General features: G+C 37.9%; 1 protein-coding gene across 8 annotated transcripts in view; it reads right to left on the bottom strand.

The window, feature by feature from the left end:
• Positions 1-331: 331 nt before the first annotated feature.
• Positions 332-24,951, bottom strand: part of tmem108 (transmembrane protein 108) — a 130,533-nt gene continuing 105,913 nt past the window's right edge. For 4 of the 8 annotated variants that reach the window (XM_073941584.1, XM_009297307.4, XM_073941585.1 and 1 more), the window contains exons 3-6: positions 8,184-9,356; positions 7,811-7,962; positions 5,869-5,932; positions 332-2,346 (exon numbers count right to left, since the gene is read on the bottom strand). In XM_073941584.1, the coding sequence (XP_073797685.1) occupies positions 2,321-2,346; positions 5,869-5,932; positions 7,811-7,962; positions 8,184-9,356 (1,415 nt within the window). In that variant the 3' untranslated portion in view covers positions 332-2,320. The remainder of the gene's footprint in view (positions 2,347-5,868; positions 5,933-7,810; positions 7,963-8,183; positions 9,357-24,951) is intronic. The other 4 variants (XM_073941581.1, XM_005162593.5, XM_073941582.1 and 1 more) reach the window with 1 other exon arrangement.

Raw genomic sequence — 24,951 nt, 5'->3', positions numbered from 1 at the left:
TGTCGGTACGCAAAAAAAAGACCTTGCACTTAAAGGGTTGCACATATTAGAATTTTACAGTCAAGACTACATTTGTGAAAATGACCTATTTTTTTAAAAGGATAAATAATGATTTTGAGCTCATGTAACGGAGGCCAGCTACTTACTAGCTGAGTAGCTGAATATAATCAAAGTAAGATATCTGAAAAAAATAACTTGATTTCCAACAAGTGAAGCATGAGAACACAGTGCTTTGCATAAACACAACCAAGTCTAAAAAATACACCCCTTAAAATAATGACATTTTAAAACCCCGAATACAGATTTACAAAAAAAGTAATCAGACTGAAGAAGCCTTTAAAGCCTTTTTATTTGTATTGCTCAGCAGTAAAAAGTACAGTTTTTGTGCTACAAAAAGATTAGACATGATTCATATTATGTGAGAGCGTTTTTTCCTGTCAGCTGAGCAAATACCTCCATCTCCTTACATATATAAAACTCATGCCAGCAAAACAAAGTAATAAAAATAGATGGAAACAATAAAAAAACAAAACAGAAAAGATCATAAAACAACATACATATAAAAAGTCTTGGTAACACTTTTGTTTAGGTCACTATTCATGCTATTAACTACTGGCTTATTGTCGATTATTACCTGTTCATAAGTAGTTATAAAGAATGATTTTGCATTCCTAATCCTACCCAAAACCTAAACACAACTTATATCTTACTAGCTATTAATAATCAGCTAATTAGCAGTTTATTAAGCTCTGAGCGTTCGCTGATAGTTTGTTAATACTGTGAATTGTGACCTAAACTAAAGTGTTACCAAAGTCTGCTAAGCATACAGAACAAAAATAAGATATGTATAAAGGAAAGAGATCACGATATGGTTTTGAAACATTACATTGAACCATCCTCAGCGATGTGTTCAAAGAAAGTACAAAACAAAATAGTTTCTCTGTAAGTCTCTTTATATCTAACAATTACACTCTATTACATCCAGTGATATCATTGACATTCATCTAAAAGTTGTACGATACAGCAGTAAGCAATCGAAGAGAATTTATTTTGGTCTCATTTATTGTTGTCAATGTTCACACAAGAGACAGAGACAGACAGAACCACAAGCACGCTCATTCACGCTTCACTAGGAAAAAAACATATATCTTTTAACAAAATATATATATATTTAGCCAACCTGTGAAGCAATAGTAGTGCCGTTTTCATCAGAGCATGACGTAGCAAATAAACAAACATAGTGGTTTGATATTAATATTAAAAAGAATGCATTTCTAATACAGTTACAGTGTAATGCTTAGCCCTGCTTATGGAGGTTGAACACAAACACATCCAACATATGAACAGTGATAGCATTACCATACAAAGGGCTTTGTATGAGGCATTTCATTGGCGTTTATTCATTCTTTTACACTTGCTTGCAACGGTGTTGACGTGAGCGAATCTTTAGGGTGTTTGTGACAACCAAATCTTCTTGAATGAAATGAAATCCCATTTGATATCTAGCTCAAAGACACACATACACCTCAAATCAGTAAAGATGCATGCAACAAGACATTTACGCACACGGAAACATCTATGGGACAATTGTCATTTTGTATTTTGGCTGGTGACTCATCTAGGGGACAAAGCAGTCATGATTTGTCCTCCATCAAATGCGAACAAAACAAATAAAACTGACTCAAGTTCCTCCAAAAGGGAAGCGAGGGTTGCTGCAGTACCCACTGGACTCATTCCAGAAGCATTCCAGAATCAACGCCCTTTACCCCTCCATCCCCTTACTGAATTCAAGTGCGGCAGGCTTTTTTTTTTGTTTTTTTTTAAGTAATCATATTAAGTGTTTTGGGTAACGTCACACAAGCATCCTTACATGTTTCTCAGCACTCTGCACCACCAAAGCCACTGGAACATAAGAGCAACCACACTGTTTTTATTCAAAAAAGACATAAAAACCCTTATCACAATGAAGCGTCGGTAGAAAATCCACATCAGAAAAATATGCAGGGGCTCCCGCTCATAGTAAATCACATTTGTTCTTTTTTCCTCATATTCTGTCAGCTCCTTGAAACCAGTTTCATACTGTATATAAACTGTAGTCTCTGAATATTCACCACATTTATGTTTATATATATTTATTGGTAGATATATATATATGTATTCTTTAAAAATGCGAGCAAACAAAAGGGACAGAAAAATCGTCAGGGATTTTGTCTCTTTAATATAATGTGTTTAGATATCAGAAGCCTTGTCTCTGTTGATGAAGAGAGTCTCTTGGCAAAACGGGTTCACTAGAACCACACCGCTATCACTGTAGTCACCATTAGGGGGCAGACACGTCTCTTGTTCCTGAAACACAAAACCCAAATGAACGTTAGCACAGTTTACTTGCTTTTAAGCTAGCTAAATGGCTAATCACTCAAGAGCAGCTGGTACTAGAGCTAAGGCGAAAGATACAGGTATTGTTCTCAGGATCTATGCTCTTACAGACACAAACATGTATTTTATGTGGAGTGGTGATTGAGCTCTATTGCCATGGAGACGGTGTGTAAAATGAATGGGAGGAAATGAAGGAAGAAGCGGGTAAAATTGCACCTGAGAGGGAAGACAACTTATTATGAGGCTCTAGAGTCTAAAATTGTGTGTTTGGGCACACATTTAAAGTAACCCTGCTAAAAAGTCCAGCTTCAACCAGCCTAGGCTGATTGGCTTGTTTTAGCTGGTTAAACAGCGTGGTTTTAGAGGGGTTTTGGCCATTTCTAGGCTGGTTTCCAGCCATTTCCAGCCTGTTCTTAGCTGGTCAGACTGGAAATTAACCAGCTAAATCCAGCTAAAACCAGCTTGACCAGCCTGGTTTAAGCTGGACATAGCTGGTTTTTGCTGGGCTCCCGGCCTGGGTAGGCTGGTCAAGCTGGTCTTAGCTGGTCATTTCCCAGCCTGACCAGCTAAGACCAGGCTCGAAATGGCTGGAAACCAGCCTGAAAATGGCCAAAACCCCTCTAAAACCAGCCTGGTTGACCAGCTAAAATCAGCCAACCAGCCTAGGCTGGTTTAATCTGTTTTTTCAGTAGGGAACACTCTACTTTTACAAGTCTCCTAACAGTTGAGTTTTATTTTTGAATCCATTCAGCCATTCTCCGGGTATGGTGGCATAGATATATACACTAGTTATCGCATACGAACCCTAAGTATGCCCTAATACCTCCACCGTATTTTTTCCCAGGACAAAAGTCATTAAACCACACTTAGTCAAGACCAAAGCCAATCTGAAGATGCTGGACTTTAGAGCTATGTACGGGTTTAGTAACAAGCTAACAAATAAGAAAACAAAGCATAAAGGCTTAACATTTAATAGGTACGATTTCGTTTTTTTATGATTTCATATGTTACGAACTTTTGTACAAACAAGTAACGTTATTGATGATAATAGAGTCACAACTGCACTGACCATAAGGCAAAGTAGCACCAACTTGCACTAAATTCTAGGCTTATGCTAGTTTTAGTCTAGTTCTAGGCTAAGTGAAGTAACGGCTAGTTTTTGAAGTTCCTAATAGCATAACAGTGCCTGAGCCTTAATGTGCATATTTTGCACCCTAAATTATTTAATATTAAAATGTTATATACCAATTACAGTAGAACAGAAAGGTGGATAATATGCAAACTGAGACGCAGGGATATCGATAGTTCACACAATTTGTTTATAACGAAGATTTATTCACAAACAAATCACTTCCTTCATTAGAATTAGAAGTGAAAGTGAGAGAGGGGGTGTGTTTCTAAACATGGATTAGATCAAATTTAACAGGGAGGCAGGATAATACATTTCTGTGCACAAACACACACTCTTGTCAGTAATGCCCATATGATCACTTATCCATCGATGTAGAAAAGCGATGTAAAATTATAAATTTCGTAACTTAAAAAAAAATGTTTGCATACTGATCCACCGTGAAAACCCGATCATAGATATACATATATATGTATATATCTATGGCTCTATGGTCCCACATTCACTTCAAAGAATGCTACCCTGTACCAACAGGGCAGCTCTATTGACGCATTCCTTCAAATAGACAACAATAGCATAGACTACATCTAATGTAAATATCTATGGTCTGGTGGCAGCACTTTAAGCTTAGCTTAGGCCCCATTTACACTAGTGCGTTTTAGTTTTAAAACGGCGTTTTAGAATGAAAATGATCCGCGTCCACACTTGCGTTTTACCCAGTGTTTCTGAACAGCTCTCCATCCACACCAAAACGCTGAAAACGCACATCACATGACCACACACACACACACTCTCGGGCAAGCGCTGCAGCCCATCTACCCAGATGAGAGCTGTGCTAGTCGGACTTCTCATCAAGCATCTCCCGCTGGATCTAATCTCACTATATTTATTAAACAGGATATTTCATTCATCTTGTTGTCTTTATCTAACGACATATTCCCTGACTTTGGTCATTGGAATCTATTACTTGTTCTCAGGTAACGTGTTTTGGCTGAGCGCAAAGATAAGGTAATGATTAATGTAACCACGTAGCCTAAATTCTGTATATTGACTGATCGCTTGCCTTTATTTCCTATAATGTATAAACTTATTGTATGTTATACTTTTATAATGGCTATTATCGAAAATTAAAACTGATATTCAAAAGTAAGGGTGTGTTTCGTATTTTAACTGAAATTGAAAGGAGGCAGTTGTTATAGGCTCCGTTTTGTTATTAATATCCACACGAGGAACATGACGCTCCTATATGCAGCACGACGCCTCAACATTTCTGCTGTCTGTTAAGTTGCTAATATTAAAATGAAAATAGGCAGTTCCTTAAATCATGTTTACATTTTATTGTTGAGAAAGTGAAACAACGTAGCCAGGGTGATGCGAATGAAGTTATAATGTTCCCTTTGAAGATTTACCCATGTCCTCGGTAAAGTCTGTTTTCCATATCAAACTGAGAAGAAGAGACTGCAGCCTTGATCAAACTTGCGAAGTCTGAACTTACAAGGAGAGGATGAAGGACTGAACTGTGTGTGTTAGGCTACTTAATATTGAGGAAAAGCCCAAATCAAATTTCTGCAGTCCCGCCTCCGTTTTCAGATGTCTCCGTTTTCCATCATCCACACTGAGACGGAGCAGCAGCGTTTTATAATGAAAACGGCCTCTCCAGCGTTTTCAAAACGCTCCTTTTCGGCGCTCGAGAACTCCGGCGTAGTGTGGACGGTTAGCGTAACCGTAGCAAAACTTATGCGTTTTCAAACTAAAACGCATTAGTGTAAACGGGGCCTTAGCTTAGTTGAGCATAGATCATTGAATGTTATTAGACAATTAGCATATTAAAAAGGTTTTAAATGGTTTAAAATGGCAGCAAAGTGATTGATGCTTTATTATTAATGAGTGTTTAGTCAATAGTTATATCGACGTATAGCAAATTTTCATTTTCCATCAGTAAATTTTTTAAAATAAGAGTTTTAATAACTTTCCTATTGAAAGCTTGACTATTCTGTATTTCCATTGTGTACTAAAACTCTTATTTTGAAGAATTTCAGCGAGATAATGGCGATCTACTTATGCTAAGCTAAAGGTACTCCCACCAGACCCGGTGATCGGCTGAATGGATTACAAAAATCGTAAAACTCAGCTATTTAACTCTAGGAGGCTTATGAAAAAAGCTCATATTCAGAACAAAAATAAATAAATCGCAGTGCTACTTTAAGGACTTTTTTTTAAGATATCAAAATCATTTAATCTATCCATCTATCAAAAGCTAAGGGACTTAATTGAAAAAGGGTGACAACTGAATAAATGATAAAAAAGCAGGGAATGGATTTCACTGTTGCTCCTCTAAGAGAGGTAAAGGGTGATATGAACACCTGTACACCACTGGCATCCAAAGCATGATTCTTCAATTTCATCATCATCATCGTCATCATAATCCTGTCAGAAAATGCCAGCAAGCAGGAAAAAAAGGTGGGTAAAAGAAGGATGGAGAGATTGAGAATGAAGATGTCACTGAATGGATGATGGTAATAATCTGATAAGGGAGACCAACTAAGCACCAATAAGTTAACAAATGAGACATTTTGGTCACTGCACACCAGGTGGCGATATATTACATGAATTGTAAACCATGCTAAGGCACTCTCAGTTAGCAGTGAGTTTTTTTCAAGTGCACATCGTCTTGATTGCAATGATTACTGTTCATTTCATAATGATACCCCAGCAAGGAATAAGCTATGAATATCTACTGTATATTTGTGCCAATCACATGAACAGAGTAGTGTTTCTGTTCATAAAAGCATCAAATTAAATGAAAGATTTAGTACAGGGATTGGCGAAACTATATGCTAAAAAATCTGTATAGACCGTTTTCAATTTTTGCTGGCCTCCTCTGCCTCTTTACAGTATTTTACAGTGCAGTGTTTACAGGGACAGTATAAATGAAATTATTTTTTAATGAAATAATGGAGAAAAGAGGGGGAAATGCTGCAAGCTAGGTTCAAACCCATATTAAACACATGAACACCAAGGCTCAGCATGTCAGGGCATGTGTATTAACCGCTCTACAGTACATAAATTAAACATTCTGGAGTTAAGATTTTAAATATTGAAGTGACAACCTTTGTTTATCTTTGGAACACAAATTAAGATACTTTAGCTTAAATCTTAGAGAATCATCCTCAACACAGATCAGCGTATCTTCTGTGTATCAATTGGAATATTAATCTACGAGAATATTTCAAGCAGTTTCCTTTCCACTGGGTCAGTATATAGCAGGGGTGCCAGCCCTCCATGACCGAATTTGGACACCCCTGGTATAGAGCATGCGTTCATAAGAGTATTGTTTGTGCCATGCTCGGTCACCTGCTGATATAAACCTCGGATGTCTTTTGTTTGTGTTTCAAACTGAGCAAACCTTATACTGATACTGAAGAGAAGAAAGTTATTGTTTTTGCATGTACACAATACATACTAAATACAAAAGTATTCAGACTGAATGAGTGAAGACACATGAACTGTTTTGATGATTTATATTTGGTTTCTGGAATTTGTCAGGACTCTTACTGTCTATGGAGGATCAGGCACCTCATAATTCATCTATTCATTTTCTTTTTGGCTTAGTCCCTTTATTAATCCAGTGTCGTCTCAGCGGAATGAACCGCTAACTTATCCAGCAAATGTTTTACGCAGCGGATGCCCTTCCAGCTGCAACCCATCTCTGGGAAACATCCATACACACTCATTCGCAGTCATACACTATGGACAATTTAGCCTACCCAATTCACCTAAGCGCAGGTCTTTGGACTGTGGGGGCAACCAGAGCACCCGGAGGAAAGCCATGCAAATGCAGGGAGAACATGCAAACTCCACACAGAAACACCAACTGACCCAGCTGATGCTCGAACCAGCGACCTTCTTGCTGTGAGGAGACAGCACTACCTACTTTGCCACTGCGTCGCCTACTTCAGAATTCATCCAAAAGTTAATTTGGGCTCTGAAGATGGGCAAAGGTCTTAAGGAATGATATGAGGGTGAGTACTTATTGACAGAATTATTTTATTTGATTAACTTTGGGGCACTTTGTAAAATTCCAGGCTTATTCTTATAATCAACAGCAAGCTCAGTTCAGATTTCTTTCCAGCTAATCAACAACCGAACAAAACAAAGTACCTGCTCTACATTTTTTTCATTTTCTATAATCTGTTTCACTCAGAATGTACAGCACAGTACGCAAGAAAAGCTACATCTGTCACATAGCAACTTTAAACACACAGAAAGCAGAGGCTGAAATGTCTTCCAGGACTTTGTCAGTACCTCAGCCTCCAGTGATTGTATCTCGCGTGGGAGCTCCACAGCATGACGGGTGAAATAATCCATTGTGATGGCATCGTTCCAGTAGCTCAAGTTGTTCTCCTGAGAAGCAGACTTCTTCTTTTTCCTCATACAGCATACGGTAAGCAGCACGGCTGAAGAGATGAAGAAACAGATTATTATTCCATATCTAACTCTTTTCCATGTAAGCTTTAGGACTTCATCAATCATTTCTGAATTTTGTGTTTTAGAAAGTTCACTAAGGCACAAAAGGGAATATTAAGCTATCCTGCCTCTTTGGAAAAAGTTTGTGTCAGTACTGGCAGAGAAAGTACAAGTTTTGAAAGCTGGAGGAAGTGTGATATTGGTTACTCACAGCATGTAGAGACAGGCACGCTAATGGCAAGAACCAACCACACAATGTCCATTTTGTCCAGGCAGATGGTGTTTTTTTCATGAGGAGGACCTAGTGCAGGACCTGACTGGTTTCCGGATCCCCATGGGCCTTGTGTGGTGGCTGGGACCTGCCTGTTCATGAAGCTCCCACTATCAGTGGAGGGCACCTCCGACATGTCCGAATCATTAGCTGCAGGCCGTAAAGAGTCAGTGCTGTTGAGAACATCTGTGGCATTAGTCGGGGAGATAAGAAATTCAACTGTCATGTTGGTTGTTCCATTGGTGCCAACTTCAACAGTGTTTGAACTCTCAGTGCTAATGTGGTTTGAAGGTGGGGCTAAAGCTGGAGGAGGAGACTGTATGTAAGTTTGTGCCAAAGCTCCTCCCACAGTGTCCAACGGTAGAGTGGGATTCTCTGTTATCGACAAACTACGCAATGTAATGGTGTGTTGCGCAGACACCTTGTTCACGTTCTGGCTTCTGTGGGCTTTGAAGAGTGAAAAGGATGAAGGTGATGATTGATGTTGAATGGGATCAATGGGTTTGCTCATCTTTTCAGTGTCTGCCACATCATGTTCAGTCCCTGAGACAAAAGAATGACCCGAACCAGAATTTGTGGCTCGCTGTCCACTGACCAAACCAGGAGTACTGATTTGATTTGTACGAAGCAAACCAGAGGGCTCGAATTGGTTCACTGGCTTTCTACTGATTGTACTCGGCTTATCTGTATTAGTGCTGAAGTTCTGGTCTTGGGTTCTAGTGCTGAAAACCTTAGAGTTTGTTCTACTGAATATGCTTCCAGGGGTCAGTTCGGGCACTTCTGCTTTATTGAGGGGGATTCCTGGTTGTGCCTGTTCTCTAGGAGCAAAGTGATGGACCCCTACTGTTGTTGTCTGAACTATGGCAGAAGGAACAGTGGTCTTCGGTGTCTGGAAAAAGTCAACAGCAGTGGGTCTTCGGATGGCTTCTAGAGAGGCCAGCGCCTGGTTGTGCAGATTCCCAGTACTGGAACCCTCCTGCCAGCTCAAGAGCCCTGGTGAAAGGGTTCTGCTGCTCGTGGACATGGAGACAAGGTCCCGAGGGGGTTGGCTGGGGTGAAGCTCCTCTGTGGAGAACACCAGCCCAGCTGGCACAAACAGAATCAGTAGAATGCCTGCAAACGGAAAAGCAGACGGTAAGTACTAATAATACACAAGTCATGCATTTATGCTAAACACTGAAGGCATATACAGCATGTACGGAACAAAGTCTCTTACATGACTTTTCTGAGATAAGCAGTATTAGTCAAGTTACTTAATTAGAGATTGAATGCTGATAAGGTTACTAAGCGCATCACTTATCGTCTTATGGTTCTAAATAGTGTATTATGACACGAGTGTATTAGTAAAGAAGCCATAAAACTGCTTTATGACACCTGATGATCAGAGTGAGGTCATTGTTTCATCTGAATGACATTGTAGTTGCCATAGAAACCAAGATTCAGCAGGAGGACGGTGAGTGATGAGAGAGCAACATCACAAATTATATCAAGAAGACATGGAACAATATTCAATACAAATGAAGTGAGTGTGATTGCTGTGTTTTGTAGGTTTTCAAAATGGGACTTTTAACTATAGATAACACACACAGAACCCTTTAATGCTTCTGTATTTATTCAGTTTATATTTTATGACAGTGTTTCATAATGACAAAAGATGAAATTTTACTTAAGGTGCAGTTATAGCTACCAACTGCACGGTATAACCTGTATTTGTAACAAACACTTTTCCACATGTACTGTAGTGCATTAGTTAACAATAAGAGCTGTGCATGCATAGAAGTTTAGTAAATCTGAAGCGTTCTACCAATCAAAAGCCACCAGTGGTGGAGTAAGCTGTGAAGAAAGAAAACAGACAGTATTTCATTCAAGCTCTGATGCTAATTCCTTATTTCCATATCAAACACAAGCATGCCCATGCTAGAAGCCTACATGACTGTGATGACAAAATGACCATGCTGATTTCAAAGTTGACTACTGCAGTATATAAGCATTGACAGTGCTTGCAGTGTCCTTTTTTTGGGGGGGAATCAAAAAAGCATTGCATCTCCTATCCAGTCTTACCAATCTAACACAACATTAATAAAACATCATCCTGTAAATAAAACATGAATCGCTGCTCATTTCACAACAAAGTGGCGCGTTTAGATCAGACACAAGCTTTCAAGCTTGCTCCCTATTGCACACATTCTCAACAGACTCCCAGAGCGTTTAACAAGCTGGGGATCTGAAGGTTCACACAGCAACTGAAATCTTCTGAAAATGAGCCTCCTAATTCAATGTAAACACACTGTAGTCCTATTAGCAAGCTATTTTGGATTAATTTACCAAATAAAAAACATTAGAATTGTCAAAATGGTTTAAAAATATATCTGATCTTTTTATTCACATACTTAGGGTTAATTATCTTGGTATTTTGAGATTCATCCCCTCATTGATATTGTATTTATACGATAATCGAAAATTATGTTAAATCAATTCAAGAGTTTACACAGGGCATGCTGTCCCTCCCATTTGCAGGGCGAGAGGGGAGTTTGAGCTCAGGTAGGTCTCGAGAACTCCCCTGCTTATTTATGGATAATGACAAATTAGGGATTGCTATGAAGAGATAAACTGCTTAATAAAACTGGTCAGCTATTGTGCCAATTTTGGTCAATTCACCTATGTCGCATGTCTTTGGACTGTTGGAGGAAACCTGAGAACCCAGGCGAAACCCATGCGAGCATGGGGAGAACAGGTAAAATCCGCACAAAATGTTGACTGGCCTGGAAAGGACTTGAACCAGGGACGTTCTTGCTGAGGCAACACTGCTAAGCCACTGTGCTGTAAAGTCGCTGTAATTCATTACAAACATGCACTGTTTGAAAAACGTTTTAAACTTGTAAAAACTCACTCTTGGTTACATTTGATGATAATCGATGATCACAGGGAGCTGTACAGATCTTTTATTTCCAATTGCTTTGCGCACATTAATCTGCATTAATACGAAGACATGTTAATGTGCGGCTATCAATCAATTTGGTGGGCAGGGAAACTGCACTCCTATGTCACGTTGCGGTCTGCCTCAAAACGGAAGGAATTTGGATCCTATTTTAACATCAGGAAATTTTTCAAAAGAGACGTATTTTGTTTATATCACTCCAGTATGACTGTGGACACTATCCGACTACCGACAGTTCTCTTCAAACAACATACAAAAGACGACTTTCATCATATAGGTGCTCTTTAAGAGGATTAAACATAAAACAATTAATTTGTCCCCAAAAACCAAAGAATTGTATTGTTTCAACTCATTTTAAATACGTATTTTGAACAACCAGCAAAAGTCATTATTAAGGGTATCTAAGGCTGCTTTATAAAAGACAAATAGGGTAGTGTGGTTTGACGTAAATATCTATTTATATCTATATTTCTAATTGATATTGTTTTTTGATCATGTTATATGTTATTTGATGTTATTCGAAGTCAAGAAATCCAAAATGCTTTAACTGCATATGTAGATCTATGTTTAATAACTGTCTACAGAAACATGCATTTACATAACAGCCAATTAATTGCAATGGATTTACCAACCTAGGCTCATTCTGAAAACGTAGCCCTGCGGACGTTTTTGGAGACCCCGATTTACATGGCCGGAGGTAAGTATGGCTGCAATTCGTTTTTTCAAGCGAACTCTAAGGGGCGGTGTGACGCCGCTCCTCTTCACCCTCGCCGGCTGACGGCTTACCTCCTCCGAGTGGGGGGTTTCCTGACCAGTTTGTCCAGTTAGCTTGTCGTGTTACTTCGACTGAGCGGAGGCCCGGAGGAGGAGCCGGCTGTGTTCGACGACTGGGCTCGAGTCCGTGGAAAAGCGGTTCCAGAAATCAGGTAAGACAAAAAACAATCCAAAAAATAAGCAATCGAGTTCGTAACGGGGTGAGAATGTGGTGAAATCCGAAAACGCAGTCAAAATCAGACGAGAGCTTTTCTTTTTCTGGACGGCTTTTGTAAATTGTCACTTGGGTTTAGGGAAGGAGGAGGAGGGTGGCTGGGATTGGCCAGCCGCCCAGTTAATTTTTCAGTCATTCAGTCAGTCAGTTAGTCGGACAGACAGTCGATTGACAGCGTCCTTCGGCGGCTTTTTACGTGAGAACAGCGTCAGCGAGAACGGCATGAGCTCGCGAGAGGCGTTCGAAATGCGAAAACAAAAACTGCACAAATACGTACCTCCCGGGACATATTTCGCGTTCTCCAGAAACGTCCGCGGGGCTATGTTTCCAGAATGAGCCTGGGTTGGGATTTACACTGTAAATTAGACCATAAATTACATGATTTACAGTGAGTTCTCAAAAGCGCAATAATTAATTACTGTTTTAATAATGAATATTTGATACGGTAATACCAGCTAAAAATGTTTTGTACTACTTAGTACATTGGATTACTTCCAGAGATAATAATGGCATCCAATTCGGTATCTGACAATTTCAGGCAGTTCCAGCAACTTTAGGTGAAAGTGTACTGTATATCAGACAATCTTTAAACAGGCTGTAGGTGTTCTGTCTCGCCTGTGATTGTTTAAATGGAATGATATTCCAACCTACAATGATACAAGAACATGTCCAACGTGGGTAAATCACGATAATCCACCAGTGACGTACAGTATGTGTGTGTTTTAGCTTGTGTTTGAATGAAAGTGAGAACGAAGCAGAGAAAAACATTTGTCATACTACTATTTTTTGCTTTTAAAAACACTGGCCTTTACCAAGGTTATCTCCCATCTATCAATGAATGACTCACTCTCTAGTGACATTTATGCTAGCACACACAAACACACACTCCTCACACTCCTCTGACTCACAGTGTAATAGTGAGGAGGAGGCAGAGGAGGACAGCACATAATACATCACAGCACTGGCTGAAAACACACATTATACTTCGCTAGATGAGCACTGGACCATACACGGTCTGTGGGTGTTACTTTACCTAAAGGCGCATGTGATGTCTATTAGGTTAATTTTCGTTAAATCTAACCGCTATTGTTACAAATTAATAGTTTGTTAATACATTAAACTGTTCTTGTACCTTATTTTAATTTACTGTTGATACTGGTACACTATTTGTACACGTTGATACTTTTTATGCACTTTGATTCATTTTACTATGACCCTTACACCACCACCAACAGCCTGAACTTTTGATACAAGGCAGGTTGGATCCATGCTTTCATGTTGTTGACACCAAATTCTGAAATCGAGACTCATCAGACCAGGCAACGTTTTCCAATTTTTTATTGTCCAGTTTTGGTAAGCCTGTGTAAATTGTAGCCTCAGTTTCCTGTTCTTAACTGACAGGAGTGGCACTTTGGTGTGGTCTTCTGCTGCTGTAGCAAATCTGCTTCAAGGTTCGATATGTTATGCCTTTAGAAATGCTTTTCTGCATACCTCAGTTTTTATTTGAGTTGCTGTTGCCTTTCTATCAGCTCGAACCAGCCTGGACATTCTCCTCTGACCTCTGGCATCAGCAAGGCATTTGCGCTCACTGGTTATTTTCTCTTATTTTGACCATTTTCTGTCAACCCTAGAGATGGTTGTGCATGAAAATCCCAGTAGATCGTCAGTTTCTGAAATACTCAGACCAGTCTATCTGGCACAAACAACCATGTCACATTTAAAGTCACTTAAATCACCTTTCTTCCCCATTCTGATGCTTAGTTTGAACTGCAGCAGATCACCTTGACCATGTCTACATGCCTAAATGCATTGAGTTGCTGGCATGTGATTGACTGATTAGAAATTTGCATTAACGAGCAGTTGGACGGGTGTAGCTACTGTAATAAAGTGGCAGGTGAGTGTATCCTATATGTTTCTGAACACTCCAACAGCCCTGCGCTGCAAAGATGGAGCGCTTTTCAATGTGTTGTGCTGCTTGAATGTAGTGCTAAACACAACAACAATGGCGGCTAAGAGAGAAGAACAGTTTCATAAATATCTGACAAACAGCCTTCTGCTTGCTGTGGAGAAGTACCACCACGACACATCACATTGCTTTTTATTTGCGTTGGACAAACCCAAAATGGAACAGCTTTTAGAAATTAATCAGATGTAGAGCGATGCGGTTGTGCTTTGTCAACTGGTGTTTGAAGCCTGACGATTCTTTCTGCGACTAACAGTACAGGGGTAAATACATATGTACCAGTTCTGCTACTGGACCCTCCAGAGCATTTATGTTGAATTGTGTGTGTGCGTCTGTTCTGGTTTATGTGGTTCACAAGAACACAAAATAATATAGTGACATGGATATGACCAAGGTATTATATTGTAGGTAGCTCACAAGGACATGTTGACTTTGTGGGGACATTCTTTGGTTTCTATGAAGAAAACAGCTCATAAATACTACAGAATGAAGTATTTTGAAAGTGGAAATGCGCAGATTGTTTCCAGTAAGGGTTGTGCTTATGGAGCGGGTTGGGGAAGAGGACAGAATATACAGTCTGTACAGTATAACGATCAATACATCTATGTGAAGTCATAAAAACCTAACAATTTGTGTGTGTGTGTATTTGTGTGTGGGCATGTGTGTTAATGCACATGCGGTGTCAGGGTAAAAGAGATGTAATTAGCTGGAGCACTAAAGCAGTTGTAAAGGTCTACCCAAGTCTAACTGGCACAAAAAGTCCCGACCGCCTTTTTCACATAGAAATAGAAGAGATCTTTGAAATGAAAGCACATTGAAAAAGCACAATGGTGGAGAGACCAGCAAAAGAACACTTTAATGAACATTGGTTATGTAATGGAGTGAATGGTGCTGTGAAGACAAGAGGAGAGCTGTGAAACTCAAGAGACTGACAGGACACCAGCACTGTACAAAACTACGGAGATTACGAATAAAAGGAAGGAGAGAAAATGGAAAAGGCGTATGCAAAAACTGTGTTTTTCTTCAGCAGATAAATTAGTTTGACAGGCTAGGGCTTGGACATGGAATGATTAACCGCACAATAATTGCTTCCTCTGTTTTGAGGCTAAAAAATGACTTTCATTACAAAATTGCATGCGCTGCCATCTGTGCATTTAGAATTCAGAAAGCTTTTTCTCTGACGAGTAAGTGTACACAGGTTTTGGTTTGTTTTTTTGAGAGCTTGTACAAAACTTATGCTATAAAAACACTAAAGATAAGAAGAAAGTGCCACAAAACAGCCTTAAAACAGATAAATAAATAAATATTTATCGAAAAGTAATGTCTATATTTTACAGTATTCAAATACTTGAATTTTTGAAAGATTTAAGCATGTGTAATATTAGCATATATCTACAATATTATATATTCACAACAACAACAACAAATCTCCAACTATATAAGTCTTATAATAGTTCTCACTTATCACTTTAAAATTACAGTAAGCCCATAGTATATGCTATGCTATTTATATAATGTATTGCTACAAACATTTACAAAGTTTAAGGGTTAAGTTAACCCTTTTACACATACAATCACACCAGTGTGATCAGCCTCGCTGGTCCCTGAAGCGTACTATCACACCAGTATGATCAGAGCTTCAGAGCGCACGCATCAACTGTTAAAATCCAAATCTGACAGCAGGCGCTGAGGCACAGAAAGAGCGCTTTGCTAGTCATAAATCACAATTTATCTGTGCCTTCATACTAATAACATTTATTTTAGGTTCCAGACATTCAAATACACATAACTTCAAGCAAAACACACCATTTAGGGTTTGTAAAACAAACATAGATGGTGATACTAGTTATTTTTCAATATAGCTGGACTATGTGCTTTATTCATATAAGATAAACACTGTTTATGTTGCTAGAATATTTTCTCTATTCCTCTCCCAGAGAAACTGTTTCTTACCTTCATGTATTTTAGAAGTAAATTATGAATAAACATGGCTTTAATCCAGCAGCTCAGATGTCTCCTGTGGTTATTGCTAGAAGGGATACAGCTGCGATCGGGAGTTAAGGAGAAGTATTTTTATTCTTTATATATTATTAAAATATTATAGCAATAGTATGTGTATATATATATATATATATATATATATATATATATATATATATATATATATATATATATTCTTCAGCTTTCCCAGAGATGGGCTGGAAGGGCATCCGCTGTGTAAAAACTTGCTGGATAAGTTGGCGGTTCATCCCGCTGTGGCGACCCCAGATTAATAAAGGGACTAAGCCGACAAGAAAGTGAATGAATGAATGAATATTCTTCAGCTGTATCCCATCTAGACTTCACCTTGCTCCAGGACAGGGTAAAGTCTAGATGGGATACAGCTGTGGATACCCAAGTCAACAAATAATATTTTTACATTACCATGAGGATTGGGTTTAGGGTTGAGGTAGGGGTAGAAGCTAATAAAATACAATAAATGCATAATTGAATAAATAATATAAATACTTCTTGTTCACTTCAGATTACAAAAGTATCCGTTCTAACAACAACGGCGGCACCCATTACCCATAAAATAGACAAAATAAATGCTCAAAATATATCACATACTTGAGAATCGGAGTATCAGAAATTTCACAATATAATTTAAAAATTTGTCAATAAATGTTTTCTGGTTTTGTAATCTGTATAAAACGAACGCGAGGTACAGTCCATCCTGTCAATGGACGACCAATATTCAGAGGATGATAAAGTGTAGAACGGTCATAAATGAGGTTGGTGTCGTGATCTCATTCCTTTCACATGCGCATTAGCTTGGGCAGCATGAAAAAAATTGTGATTGATGGATTTGTTTGATTCAAACATTTAGAAACAAAACTAATGAGAGGGATGTTGTTTAATTTTACTGGTGATTCCAAATAGATAATGTAATCATAAGCTTGGCAAACAGTTTTGGAGAATTTGATGGTTCCACATTTAGACAGAATACTGCCCGAGAGGCTTTCAAAGATGGCCGCCAAGTGAAATGACTTGCCTTAAAGGGACTATGGTAAAAAAAAACAAAAAAAAAAAAAAACACTGGCATATTGAAAACTCACGCGTGAAATCAGTATTAGTATAAACTAATTTTAATAACGAGACATTATCTATATAATTGTTAATTTACCATGTAACCACTTTCTTGACGATAACTTCAGTATGATTGAGGAAATAGTGGAGCGATTATGATGTACCCTTCTTAAAATATATATTTAATTTATGAGAAAAGCCAAGCTTTATCCATTAGCTTACAGAAAAAAAAATTATACTAGAAGTGGAATTTATGCAGTAAACATTCCACTTTAAAGATCTTTAGAATGCTTAAGCAGCCTGTGACTTTCCTGAAGTCCTGTACTTAATATCTGACAGGGATAGATGATTCCTGTGATCCTTGAACTGTCTGAAGTTTCTCGCATAAGAGCTGCAGATACTGATATCTCAAACGGCCTCGACAGATTGGCAAGGGTTTATGGTTTATCTTCTCATCCATCATTCAATATTACAGACTAACCTCACCTCAGGAGACACAGAGCCAAGATGGCGTCTGCTATACGAGATGGAAACAGCTCTGACTGAAACAAATGGAGCAGATATTCAATATATGCTGTCACAACTGATCTTAACACAAAAAATCTACACAAAAAATCTGATTGACATACAATTAACTAAGATTATTATATTATGTAAATTCTGTAAATGAAGTTTTGTCAATTGCGCATATTAAAACCCAACACAGTTTTGATATGCGGAAATGATGCAAAGCTTCATTTACTGAACTCACATTAAATAAAAACTTAGTTCATTGTAAGTAAGTCAAATCATATTTTTTTGTCTTTTATGAAGCTTGAAAGTTTTATTTAGACAGCTTGGACATTTTGCAAACTATCTCATAATCTGTTTTTTGAAAGTTTTCAGTTTTGGTGAACTATCCATCACCAACAAGTTTTGCAGGAACAAAAAAATCACAAGTTTTATTTAATAATAATTATGTGTATTTATACTTTTTGTAATTGTAACTCTATTTATATTTGGGACTTTTTATTTATCATTAATAATCATAGCAAGTATTTCATAAGCATAGCAAGTATTTGTCATTTCATTTTGGGGTTGTTACGTCTGACTTATGAAGAAAAAAATCTATAAAATGTGTGTGTGTATATATATATAAATATATGTATGTATGTTTGTATATGTTTGACACTATAATTACAGTTCGACGGCATAACTGTGTATGTAAGAAAGGGACTAAGCCGATAATGAATGAATGAATGAATTTTTTTTAACTGTTATAAAGTCCAACACAAACAATCTGTAAATACAGCCTTTGGACATCTCATCTTCTGCAAAATGTTTTCTGACATATTTTTAGTCAAAACAAGTAGGGGAATCTGCATGTGTGGCAGAAGATTTTAATGAGATCCACTTCATTACTACACACAAGAACTAATCTAAGGAACATCAGAAAACAGGACTCAACAGCAGACATCAGCATTAATGCTTTACTGGTGCACACATGAAGCCAAACAGCGACATGTCCAAAGGAAAATTGAACAAGCCATCCTATAGTGAAAACTACATCCTAAACACTGCTTCACTGTGATGATTTTCAATGATAATTCCCTATAAACATTTTCAAGAAGAAAATGCAGGAGGAAGAAGTAGGAAAAAAAGGCTGTTCTGGATGTTTAGCCTAAGCATTGATTAGAACAGTGCTTTGCTGAGATACTCAATAACTGGCAACTCTGGCAGTTTCCCAGAAGACCAGATGTAAACACTGTTCTTTTGGTAATGAACCTTTATATCCTCGCTTGACCCCTCAGTCTTTCATAAATAGTGTTTAATCTCTGTCACATTAATTGGGTTGGGACGGCAGTTGAAATTAGTGTTCTGCTCTGGGTTATGACTTTAGCCTCAAGACACAAGTCTAATAAAATACTGTGCAAGATGCAGAAACCGTTTGTAATACGTTTACATGTGGTGTTATCAAACGCACTGGGGGAAGTTATGAAACACACTAAAAAGTAATTAAAAATGGGGTCAGTAGCTGCGGATTTCCAAGTATCACATGAGAAAGGAGTGATGGAAATGCCTAATTTTGAATAAAAATCCCTTAATGGTTTTCGTTTTGATTGCAAAAATGAGTTCATGAAAATAATGGGAGGTGGAAACACATTTGCAGAGCAGACCACGATGTAGTGAACATGACACTCCTGTGGCCAACCAGCTGTCTCTATTATACTTTCTTTGTTGGTTACTAAGGGCTCTATTTTAACGATCTAGGCACAAAGTCTAAAGCGTAGGGCACAAAAGTTTTAAGGGCATGTCCGAATTTTAGGGACAGAAAAATACAGTTTGCGCCCAGCTGTCACATGGTGTAACGGGGTTGTGCTTATTCTCTTAATGAGCTATGGGTGTGTTTTAAGCATAACATGCATTAAACTAATCACAGTCTCATCTACCATTCCCTTTACGAATCAGTTGCGTTGCACCATGGTGCATTTGCTGTTTACATGGCAGACTTTGTAAGTGGAAAAACAGAACACTTTACTAGTGAGAAAACTGCAGTGGGGATAAAGAATGAGCCTTCTTCATTCGGTCTCTTTACTTTCTCTTAACTTTACTTTTACTCTTTACTTTACTCCTTTATTTTCTTGTATAAGGAAACAGTGTTGTACACACTCCGCTGAAGACATCCATCAGCCTATATATTTAAATTTGTTTGTTAAGCACAAAGATTTGTTTCAAAACTATTTCTAAATTCAGTTCTAATTTCCAGTAAACACCTATGAATCCACAAAATGGATTTGCTATTTAAACAATGTGGCGCAGATGTGAAAATTAAGGTTGCACTGGTCTGAAAAAAGCAACAAATCGTGCCAAACACGTCTTGCGCCTTATTGTGCCAGGTGATAGGGCCCTAGATTACCAATACTACACTCTAATAAAGTTGGTAGAACACCTAATTTGCATTTGGGATTTTTATTTTTTTTTAGCTTTTTATACATGTTTAAATAAACATGGCTAGTAACATTTAAAAAGTACAGTAGATTTATTTCTTTTTTTGTAATAAAATTTTAGTACAATTCTGCCAGCGAATAAAATAATAATAATTTATACCTTACAATTCTATAGCAGCCTGTTTAAAATGTGAAAAACTACCAAATTGTAGTTATTTACAAAATTGTAAGAAGTTGTGAGATATATAGAAGAAAAATTACAAGAATAATAGTCAGAATTGGCAAAAATAAACTGCAATTCTTATTTTCTCACTCACAGTTTTGCCATTGCCTGATGTCTATATGACTAATGTCTTATTCAGAGGAAGGAAATACTATTTTCTTATATTTCCGAGTTTACATCTCATAAAAAGTCTGAATTGTAAGATGCATACCCGTACTTGCCTTTTTAATTCAGTGACAGAAACAAGCTCTTATGCAATAAAAAATAATGTAATTAAATTAAATGTAAGTTTACAAAAAAAAATTTTAATTGCTGGATTTAAATTCAGAATTGGGGTGAGGCAGTGGCGCAGTAGGTAGTGCTGTCGCCTCACAGCAAGTACACCTGATACTGGTACACCTCATGTGCTTTATTCAGTGTTAAATGCCAACAACAACATGAGTTTGAATGCCATTTTACATGACATTTATTGCCTTAATACTGAAAGCAGCAGCAGATTTTACCTCAGATCCTGACAATAAAATAAACTATTTGGAATTGAACTTTAGAACTGTGACCCAGTGTAAACCAACACATATCAGTGATTCAGTATGTACATTTAATGTTGTTAAAGAGGTTTCATTTGTATTAATTAGATTATAAATCTTACCATTTCATGAGTGAGTGCATATTCTGTGCTTCTGAATGGCTGTATGTAAATTTCTGTTGTGTTTCGTCTGGTGCAAACAGCCACAAATTGCTCATCCCGTAGTGTGTTGTTAGGACACGGGGTTACAATGTAACCTGCTCACCAAATGTTTATGTTTATATTATTTATATTATTTGCTTATTAATAATCTCATTTGGAACTCTGAATCTGCATCTCATTAAAGAGTCTGCTACTCACCACTGGAGGTCGCATTTTGCAAACAAAGAGTCGTTCTGGCACATTACAGACAAAGTAGAATATCTGACTTCACCATTGTTTTTCACATAAATAAGAATGTTCACTTAGCATGTTTCTTAAATTTCTGCTAACATATTATGATATTTTGATGCTTTACAAGAGTCAAAAACTTACATACACCACCTTTAAATATCTGATTATTTGCCAATACACTGTCAATTCTTATTCTGTCCAAATGTTTCCTAATGGTTGGTAGACGAAACTGCCTGTAAACAAACCAAAGGGTTTTTACTGCGGATTCTTTTGCCAAATAAATTACAGTACAAGATTTAATAAACCTTTAAAGAACTATAATAAAGTATTAAACTAAAATGTTTTTGTAGCTTTTGTTATTTCGCTTTACTGACTGATTTTCACTGGATGGCAGGCTTTAAAAACAAAACAAAAAAAGTCCCTCCTTCGTCATTCAACAGTCATACTAAGAGTGTGAGATGCTAAATAAAATCTCTCTTTGACACTCACACAAAGGATTATTTTAAACTATAAATGTGAACCAAACCAAAACAATGAATCCAACCAATGAATAAATTCTACCGGTGTCTCTTTTGGGAGTTGTGGTCTTTAAAGATAGGGCTAGTTACCCCAGAGGATTGCGGGCCGCTATGGGCACTTCCTGTGTTGAGGGCGGTGCAGGGTGGTGCAGATGTGAGCTAACAGATAAAGCGGGAACCATAACACCCTCTGATACTGACTTCCTGTTTGTGATTTGGGTTGCGTTTGGTTCTCTGCAATGCCTTTGAACATTGAGATGTTTATCCAATCAAGATGGAGGTCAAGTGAGATGCACTGGGCACCCAAGAAATCAATTTGTTTACCGAATACAAGTCTGTCATTTACAGATTACTTCGGCTGCACGGGAAGTAAACACTTTAAACAGGAAATTCTGAACACATAAGTAATGTCACTGCTCAAAATAGTTGTGACAATGAAATAATGGTGATACAGAGAAACGGTGCTTTGGGGCTTTTGAAGGAGCAATTCCAATTTAGGCAAAAGCCATTTTATTCAAATAGCCTCACAATTCCATCTGCACTTCAGGGAGAACAGCAATCACGCCATTACCGCATGAGAAAGCCTTTGAGTTAAATTCCGTTTACATTAAACAAATGGTGCCATTCCTACAGATGAGCAGATAGAAACAGAGGACACAAACAAACTGACAGAGAGACAAAGATGACTGCACTTGTTATCAGTACTGTTTAGTATCAACAGTAATTATGACTCATAAACTGCACTCGTTACATAACAACCACACTTTCTGTCCAAAACCAAGTGAACGTCCCCTTCTAATTGACCCTTTGCTAATCCCGCCCTCCTTAGTTGCTGTTGCTACGCCTGTCAAGCTTTCGTGCCTGGCACATCTATTACAATATGTATGCGCCGGTGTCAGACATTGCCAGGGATGATCATACCTGTCAACACTGGGATGTGAAAATAAGGGATATGCCCACCATAAGGGATATCACCACCAACAACCCTCCCAAACAAATGAATCTCATTTATTAGGATTTTACGTTTGATTACATGAACTATCAGAGGTGTCACTTTAAAAATGAACACATCTAACGTTATAATGAAAGCATTCCATTGCTTTCCAAACTTTTTATGCTCATTTAGGACAAAATTTGTAGTGTTTAAAAAAACCCCACCAAAATCGACATCTTTAGATGTTATTATTATTGTGTATATGTCTGTTCAAACACACACACTTAAAACCCAGACTTTCGCTCTGCTTCACATCACGTGTACAGAATCCATTTGGGAAATGCTATCTATTTAACACTATGGGCGACGACAATCGTAATGAAAAGGAAAGGGAATCCTACCATTTTTTATGTTTATTTTAAAGTGTTTTCATGCCTAAACAAAGCAAAAGCACAGAACAGACTTACATTTATAAGCAAAGGGCGGCCTGGATAGATACAATTTCAATTTACTAGAACTACTATGTTAAGCTGTTTTAACCCAATCTACATTGTAAATTTGTTAAATAAATAAACATGAATTGAATTGAATAGTATTTATGCTTTGTGTGTGAATGTGATTATGATGTGATTTCATACAGTGTATTTGGACCAATTTCTAGAGACACCAGAACAGCAGTGGTCTTCAGTGTCCCAATATAGCTCAAGTCAGACAGGGCTCAGCTGCCAAAAACTCCAAACATTCAAATCAAAAAGTGACCTCAATCTCTCAAAGTGCTGAAAAAGAAAAAAGACAAATCCCAGACAAACTCCATTGAGATCATGTTGAAAGAACGGCTACAATCCACCTGAGTCTGAAAAGTACTTTCCACTGAATTTTATCGACTGGTGTCAGAGGTTACGTTAACATTCATGTTGGATTTCTGTGAGCATGGAGTCTAACAGAATTTGCCGTGATGATGAAATCTCTGTTTAAAGTTGTTCTACAGCAGAGGAAGTCTTCTCTGTCTGACCTTATGTTCCTGATGCATTTCACACGTTCATGTTGGATCTCAACCAGACTGATATCAAGGGCGTGTTGCAAATACTAATATTCTGCGAGTGTTCTGAATAAGAAGCAAACATAACAATAATGCTCTTCTAACGTCTACAGCAGACGTCTCAACTATTTTAATTAGCAAGTTTGCTTAGTTAAGCAACTTGTTATTATTAATAATAATTAATAATAATTAGTTAGGCAACTTATTATTAAACAACCCAGGCTCATTTTGAAAACGTAGTCCCGTTGACGTTTTTTGGAGACTGCGAATTCTGTAGCCTAAAGGTACGTATGGCTGCATTTAATTTTTTAAGCGAACGCTACGGGGCAGTATGATGTCATTCCTTTTTGCGCTTACGGACTGACCGCTTACCTCCGTGTGGAGAGCTTTCCCACAGCAACCAGTTTGTCCAGTTAGTTCATCGTGTACGTCTGTGGACATGAGACGCAGAGAGGAGCTTACCACAATGACTGGGTTTGAGTACAGGAAAGAGTGGTTTCAGAAATCAGGTAAGACAAAAACAGAATTCAAAAAATAGAGTGAACAAGTTCATAACAGGGTGAGAATGTGGTAAAATCCGAAAACATGGTAAAAATCAGACCAGGGCTTTTCTTTTTCTGGATGGCTTTTGTAAACCGTCGGTGGGGTTTAGGGAAGTAAGCGGGCGGGCGGGTCAATCGGTAAAACTGGTTGGGTTCAGGGAAAGAGGAGGGTGGGTCAGCTGATTGGCCGGTCGCCCAGTCAATCATTCAGTCAGTTAGACAGACGGTCGTTAGACAGCGGCCTCTGGTGAGTTTATGCAAGAACATTGCAGGCGTGAACAGCACTCGCGAGAGACATTTGAGATGCAAAAAAGCACACACAGTGGCCTCTCATGGATTCGTGAGAAAAAAAACTGCAGAAATACGCAAAAATTATATATCTTGGGACGTATTTCGCGCATATTTTTTGTATAGAAAGTGATTTAGTTAAACATTTAAAAAATAAAAATATGATTAAAATATTTAAAGGGCAACAATGATGAAAATCAACTTTTGTAAGCTGATTGTTCAGAACTGTCTGTACAGTATGTGTAGTGTGTCCACTGTCATATTAGAGTGATATAAACACAGTAAACCTCTTTTTTCAATTTCCTGACGTTAAAATAGATTCAAAATCCCAAGGATTTTCAGGGCCACCGCAATGTGACA

Source organism: Danio rerio, chromosome 24 (assembly GCF_049306965.1).
Source record: "Danio rerio strain Tuebingen ecotype United States chromosome 24, GRCz12tu, whole genome shotgun sequence".
Taxonomy (NCBI): domain Eukaryota; kingdom Metazoa; phylum Chordata; class Actinopteri; order Cypriniformes; family Danionidae; genus Danio; species Danio rerio.
This window is presented reverse-complemented; position numbering and strand designations above follow the sequence as displayed.